The sequence below is a fragment of the Plasmodium sp. gorilla clade G2 genome (genome assembly GCF_900097015.1).
Source record: "Plasmodium sp. gorilla clade G2 genome assembly, chromosome: 12".
Taxonomy (NCBI): Eukaryota; Apicomplexa; class Aconoidasida; order Haemosporida; family Plasmodiidae; genus Plasmodium; species Plasmodium adleri (nom. inval.).
This window is the reverse complement of record NC_041704.1, coordinates 774221-781987: the sequence shown is the minus strand read 5'-3', so window position 1 is coordinate 781987 and position 7767 is coordinate 774221. Positions and strand designations below refer to the sequence as shown.

Sequence of the window (7767 nt, the reverse complement as noted above, 5' to 3'; positions counted from 1 at the left end):
TATAAAAAAAATATATATATATAATAAAATTTTATTATTGTAATATTTTATATGCATTGAATACGATATATTAATTATATAATAATATATGAATCAATATATGTAGTAATATATGAAGTAAAATACGCATGTATATACGAAAAAAATATATCAATTAATATACCAGAAAATATGAGAAGTAAAATAAAATAAATCAAATATAATTTAACGTATAAATGAAAATATGAATTAACATATAAAACAATATACGAAATAATATAGGATGTAATATATGAAGTAATAAAAATATTTATATAAACAAACAAAAGAAAAAATACAAATCATTATATAATATATTTTTAAAACTATTTGGGTGATTAATTCACTATATTATAAAAATAAAAGAAATATTACATATATATATATATATATATATATATTGTTTTTTTTTTGGTTTTTTTTTTTTTTAACAAATGGTTGAAATAAACAAATGTTAACTATACAATTTCAATGAATTAAATAATATATGTTTATTAACAAAACGTCTTATAAATATATAATTTATGTAAAATGAATATATAAATATACTAGATATTAGAAAGTTTGTGTTACATACATAAATGTTTCTTTCATATTCATATTTCAATTATAATTTATTTTTTCTTCTTTTTATATAGAACAATATATATATAAGAATAAAAGCGTAGCAGACATTATAATTAGAAAGAATGATACACTATCACGAAACATAAAATACATAGAACACACAAGTAGTTCTTATATTTGTAGTTACATAGGATGTGACTATTACAAAAATATATTTATCTTTCAAATTGAAATGAATGAAAAAAAAAATTAGTCCATAAAATATATTCATCCATTTAGATCATGATAATGAAGATGAACATTATTTTGATTATATTCATAATTTAGAATGATAAAAGAGTTGACAAGGATGAAATGAACGAAAATATCGTCCGCTGTGAAAACATTAGTAAGTATAACTCGAACAAATATATATTATGGAAGTGTATTATAGTAACTATATAGTAATCTACGAAATATTCAATGAAGCATTCAACGAATTAAGATCCTTTATGGATCATTTAGCACTTATAACACCAAGGGAGATATATTATAATAAACATTACAGAAGGATTATATATAAAATTTTTCATTTAATGATTTTAGATGGTTATATATTGAAAATACAATTGTTAATGCACAACATTTTACAATTTGAAGTTTTATGTTCTTGTAGAAGATATAAAAATATAATACAATTTGATAGATTAATTTCCCTTATATTAGTAAACATTGTTTTTTTTTACAAGCACACAAAAAATGATAATATTCCTGCCACGTATCAAACGAAAATAGAAAATATATACAACTTTGTCACAACTAATGTTGTGGAAGCATTGAACTAATTGGAAGTAGTTAAGGTGAAATCTGTTAAACTCTAATGCGTTCACACTGCAATATTTATTATTTTTATTTTTTTTATGTTAATTATTTATTTAATGTTACATTAACAATTAAAAAAAAAAAAAAAATTACAAAATATATAAATTTCAAATGAATATATATGTATTATATTTCGTTTTTGTTTCAAATGAGTTTATTCGTTTCTATTGTTTGAATATACAAGAGTATTATAATAATTTTCTTTTTAATTTATTATATTTTTTTATATATTATTTTTTTGTATTATTTAATTCATATATTAATATTTAATTATATAATATTGATTTTCTTTTTTAATAAAAAAGATAATTTATAATATGTACATTTAAAAGAACGTATAAAAATATAAAAATATATATATATATTTATTTATGGAATATAAATTAAGACAAATAAATATAACTTTAATTGATCATATTAATCTTTGATATTCGTTTGTTAATATGTTTATTATGTATAATATTATGATGGATATTACTATTATATATTATATAAAATATTATTATTATTTTTATTTATATTTTATTCCTTAAATTAAAATTGATATTTCCCTTAATAAAGATTCATTAGGACGAAAACTATAATGTATATATTTAGGAATTGATATTTATATAAATTATTGGGGAAATTCAAAATTGAAAATTTCTTATATAGATGTACTTATTAATTTATAAAATATAATAATCAACTATTCATTTAACATAATGTTACAAAAAAAAAGTTTCTAAAGTAACAAAATTATTTTATAAAATATTATTTATCCTATTATAATAGCATTTTTCTATGCTTCTCATTTTTGTTCTTGTTTTTTTTTTTTTTAACTCATACTTATAATTATTCCATATAAAAAATAAAAATTAATAAATGCTATCAATATTGTACTTTATAATTTGTAATTATATATGGCATAAAAATATATTATTAATTGTACATATTACTATATATAATGTTCTATTATTTTTTCAATATACATAATAATAATTACTATAATATTATTATTAAAAAAGAAATATATATATTTACAACATATAAATATAAAATTAATATATGCTAAATATTAAAATATATTACCTACTACGCTAATATTATATATAAAATATATAAACAATATTTTATAATCTCGAAATTAGGGATATAATATATTTGTACAACTTTCATATTCACACAAAAATATACTATGTATAATTTTGTTATATCAATACGTTTCCTTTTTTATTTATTTTTAATGATCAATATTAATATTCTTCTTCTCGTTATTATATAATATAATTATTTAATAAAAAATTAATTTTTTTCAAATGGTCTCAAAGGTTTTTAATGTAAATTTCATATTAATCTTAATAATAACCTAGATACAATAGAGAAAAACATACAACACAGAATAACATTTAGAACAAAAATAAAAATAAAAATAATTACATTAATAAAAAATATTTTTTCAATAAATTTTTATATAAAAATTGTTTTTGTGTTTAATATAACATAATATAATTTACAACATTTCTTGTTATATTTTATTTGCTTACAATTATATAAACATATATTCTAAGATATGTATTATATATGTCATAGGAATCCTTATACTTAATATAGTTAGCATCTTAAAAAAACTATGGTTTTACACATTTTTATTTTTTTTGCAATAAAAAAAAATTCTTTCTGTATTTTTATGTTTTCCACAATATATAAAAATAAATGTCATTCTAAATTAAACAAATTATAAAAAATATAAAAAATTTTATTATATTATTTTTTTATTTAAATTTATTTTATTATTTATAATTTATTTTTTTTTTAAATGTAATCATGGTTCAAATAAAGTCATATATATATATTTCTATAATGAAAACAGAACTATATTGCATCATAAAAAATATAATAACATTTCTATTAAGCATTTATTTTGTAAAAAAAAAAAAATACATAAAATAATATTAATATTTAAAAATAAATTAATTCATCTTAATTTCACTAATAAAATATATTTTAAAAAAATGAATATCTATTACATTAATGTATTATTATTTTCCATTACATTAAATATATTAGTAATATTTCCACATGTATACAATTAAATAGGGTTTATAATTACAATAATATATATATGTATATAAATATATATATTTTAACATACATTATATATATAATATATTCTTTATAGGTACCTAATCTATGGAACCACAAGGTTACAACAAAACCACATAGAGATTTGTGCGAATGTGAGTTGTATACACCCCCAAATTATGATAATGATCCTCAAATGAAAGAAATTATGAAAAATTTCAATAAACAAACAGATCAGAGGTTAAAAGAATATGACGAACGTGTGATCCAAAACAGAAAAAAATGTAAAGAACAGTGCGATAAAGAAATACAGCAAATTATTTTAAAAGATAAAATAGAAAAACAATTAAAGGACAAGTTGTGCACACTACAAACAGATATAGATACTGATGCTATCCCTGCATGTGTTTGCGAGAAATCGGTGGCTGACAAAACAGAGAAATTTTGTCTGAATTGTGGGAAACATATGGGAGCAATTGCTCCCTGGTGGGGTTTGGTATGTGATGCAGGGTATTCGGGATGGACACATTATACTGCTACTACTCTTGTTGAATTAGCTACAGAATCGGGTATTAAAAAAGGTATAGAAGTGGGTTTGGCTAACGTGGCGAAAATAGTAAAACAAATGTCAGGTACAATACCCGTTAAGATTCCTAAAATTAAGGTGGCCCAAGTGATGACTGCGGGACAATTTACAGACGACGTAACCTTTTCTGGTATAGTACAAGCGTTAGATGGTCCTACGTTCGCGGAATTGGGTACTGGACAACATGCTCAATATTCGCTGTGTGTACAAAATATAGCAAAGACTTTTACTCTTAAAACACTTAAAACAGAAGCAGCAGAAGTTGTAACAGCATTCAAAGAAGCGGAAGCAGGTGTATTGGCAGATGGAACGGCTACAACTAGTATATTACATGCAACTATTATTGCTTCCGTTGTTGCAATAGTAGTTATAGTTTTGGTTATGCTTATAATTTATTTGATTTTACGTTATCTTAGAAAAAAAAAAATGAAGAAAAAATTACAATACATAAAATTACTAAAGGAATAGTTATGTGATGTTTTTGAGATTCTAAACAAGAAGTTTATTGTATTCTTTTCATTTAGTTTAATATACTATGCTTTCTACTACTATTAATAATGATATTTTTATATGTATTAAGTTATATATATATATATATATATATATATATATATATTAATTTGCAACCAGCCTATTTTTTCATTTTCTATAGTTTTAGTTATTTATTATTTTATTTTATTTTATTTATTTTTAATATTATTTATTCTTTAATATTTAATGCAATTTTTTATTTCTATTAAATACTTCAATTATATATCTAAGTATGATTTTTTCATTCAAATAATTTATATTATTTTCTTCATTTCATATATTTCTAAAAATGGTAACGAAAAATAGATAAATACGTAAATTTTCCATATTATTCTCATGATAAATGTGAAATACATTTCGTTTTAGCTCATTTTAACATCAAATAATTATTTATTGTTAAATTGTTCAACGTCATTTCATTAATTATTGATCATAGATTTATATTATTAAATGATGCAATATGTATTATAGCGAAAAATATAGAACCATATTGTTCTGTTCTTTAACGAAAAATTTGTTTAGAAAAATATAAAAAACAGTTATCATAATAGAACAAATTTATTAATTCCATTAAAAATATGTGTATAGACATGACCATCTAAACCTATAGCAATGATGGTGGTCTTACCATTAAAAATATACTTGTTTATAACACTTTTATAAAGAATAACTATAGGTTATATATTAATACATAACCATACTAGTATCATATAATAATATATGTGTGAAATATATGAAAGGGTCCTTTTTCATACAAATCATATATGAGGGTCTACACATCATAATACAATATGAAAATTGGACTTTATTTGTACACAAGAAATAAATATTGTTAATTTTTCTCAAAATATAATGAGGAAAAGAAAACCCTAATTTTTAATATTAAGAATGAAAGAAATAATTGCTATTTTATTATTTCGTTATATTATTTATGCATAAAATATATTACATATATATATATATATATATATATATATCCTATTTATGGTTATAATATAATGAAATAACAGAAAACATTAATATTAATATGTATGCTAAAGAACTATAGATATTTTATATATAATAAGAAGTTATCAACGTATTATATTTAGTTAATATATATATAGAAATTTCATAAAAAAAAATTACATACAGATATATATATTGCACCTATATATACCCAAACATACATACACTAATACATATATTCCCTAACCCACATTCTTATTTATTTTTTATATCGTAAAACCAAAACTTCTGTGGATATTTTCCGTGTTCTTGATATACCTAAAGGTCAATATGGTATGCCTGATATGAAATCGTCGAATCGCTACGTTCCATATGGTCGATACAAAGGAAAAACATACATATATGTCGAAGGAGATAAAGACGAAGACATGTTTATGTCAGATACCACCGAGATAACATTCTTAGAAAGTGAGGTGGAAGAATTGGATATTAACGATATATACAAACCATGTAATTCAAAATATAAAACTTTGATTCAAGTAATACTGGAAGCAACAACACGACATAGTGGTAATACACCAAGTGGTGACATACCAACTCATAAATTTACTGATAATGACTGGAACGTATTAAAACAGGAATTTTTACCACAATATTTAGGACATATAGGACCTGGAGTACTATTAAATAATGAGTTACAATATAATAATATGTATAAGGACCCATAACACAATACTTCTGATAGTAGTTTTGAAGAAAAATCTTTTATTAGATCTATTCATGATAGAGATTTACTTGGTGATAACGAAATTACCTATAATATTTTGGATAATCATATACCAATTAGTTGTGATAATATTGTGTATAGTGGTAAAGATTTAATCAACGATTCATTAAATGGTGATCAACATATTGATATTTATGATGAGTTACTCAAAAGAAAACAAAACGAATTATATGGAACAAAATATACTAAAAAAAATACATATGATGAACCTATAATCAGTGAGTTAAATTTATTTCATCAATGATTAGATAAACATAATATTTTGTGAAACCAATGGAATGATAGTAAAGGGTTATATAAATTAAAAGAATTATGGGATACGGAAAATAATAGTGGTGAAAATAGTGGTAACAAAATCATTAATACTGATATTTCTATTGGAATAAATATGTATCATAAACCTATAAACGAATTTACAAATATTGATACCTACATGGACAACCCTAGTATTGATACTATCTTGGAAAAACTGGAAAATGATATATATTATGATATAGATGATATATATGTGGATAGTAATAATATGGATATAGTTGAAATGAATGCAAATAATAAAAAGGAGTTATTGCAAGAGGAATATCCTATATCGGATGTATGGAATATGTGAAAATAATATAGATGTAATTGTTTTTATATTTTGTATGATTTATTTTTATATTTTTGTATATAGATTTTTTTTTTGGTATCATATGTAAAATATATGTTTATCTTTTTTTATAATCATATTTGTTATTATATTTGTTTAATAATTTGGAGTACAATTATAATTTTTTTTTTTTTTTTTTTTTTTGTATTATTTGTAATATATATGTATATTATCATAATATTCTTTATTGTATTTGATTAGTAATTATGTGAATTATTCATATTTTGTTTCTTTTTGTGTAAATTTGTTCATAACATTTGTAAAATATATATATATATATTTATTTATTTAATAACAATTTTGTTATTACATTTGATTAATAACTTTGTATATTATTGTTATTTTGTTTCTTTTTCTGTACATTTGTTTCATAATATATGTATATATATTTTTTATTCTTTCGTATAATATTTTTAACCAAAATTTTGTTTAATAATTACGTGCATTATTGTTATTTTGTTTTTTTTTTCTTACCTTTTTTTATAATATATGTATATATATATAATTCTCTTCTTCTAATATATATATATATTTCTCTTTTTTTTTTTGTTTTCAGTATGCATTTTTTTATTTGTGATATTTATAAACTCTTATTTAAATATGTATTTATATATGTGTTTTATTTTGTTATTAATTTTCTTAATTAAATGAAAAAAATATATATACAAATATATATATTACCATATAATTAATATTCATAATACTATATTACATGGTTCTATATAAAAATATATTAAGATACAATAATATACCTTGTTA

The 7767-nt window shown here is 20.1% G+C and overlaps 1 protein-coding gene and 1 pseudogene across 1 annotated transcript, besides 1 other annotated feature; both read left to right on the top strand.

Moving 5' to 3' along the window:
* Window positions 1-3440: 3440 nt before the first annotated feature.
* On the top strand, window positions 3441-4564 carry PADL01_1220000 (rifin PIR protein, putative; the record flags this gene model as incomplete). Its single annotated transcript, XM_028683157.1, has 2 exons — window positions 3441-3494; window positions 3608-4564. 2 exons carry the CDS (start codon window positions 3441-3443, stop codon window positions 4562-4564), a joined length of 1011 nt encoding a protein of 336 aa, XP_028539363.1.
* Window positions 4565-5910: 1346 nt separating this feature from the next.
* PADL01_1219900 lies at window positions 5911-6969 on the top strand (annotated as a pseudogene).
* Window positions 5911-6969: a sequence feature (erythrocyte membrane protein 1 (EMP1), exon 2, pseudogene).
* Window positions 6970-7767: the final 798 nt, after the last annotated feature.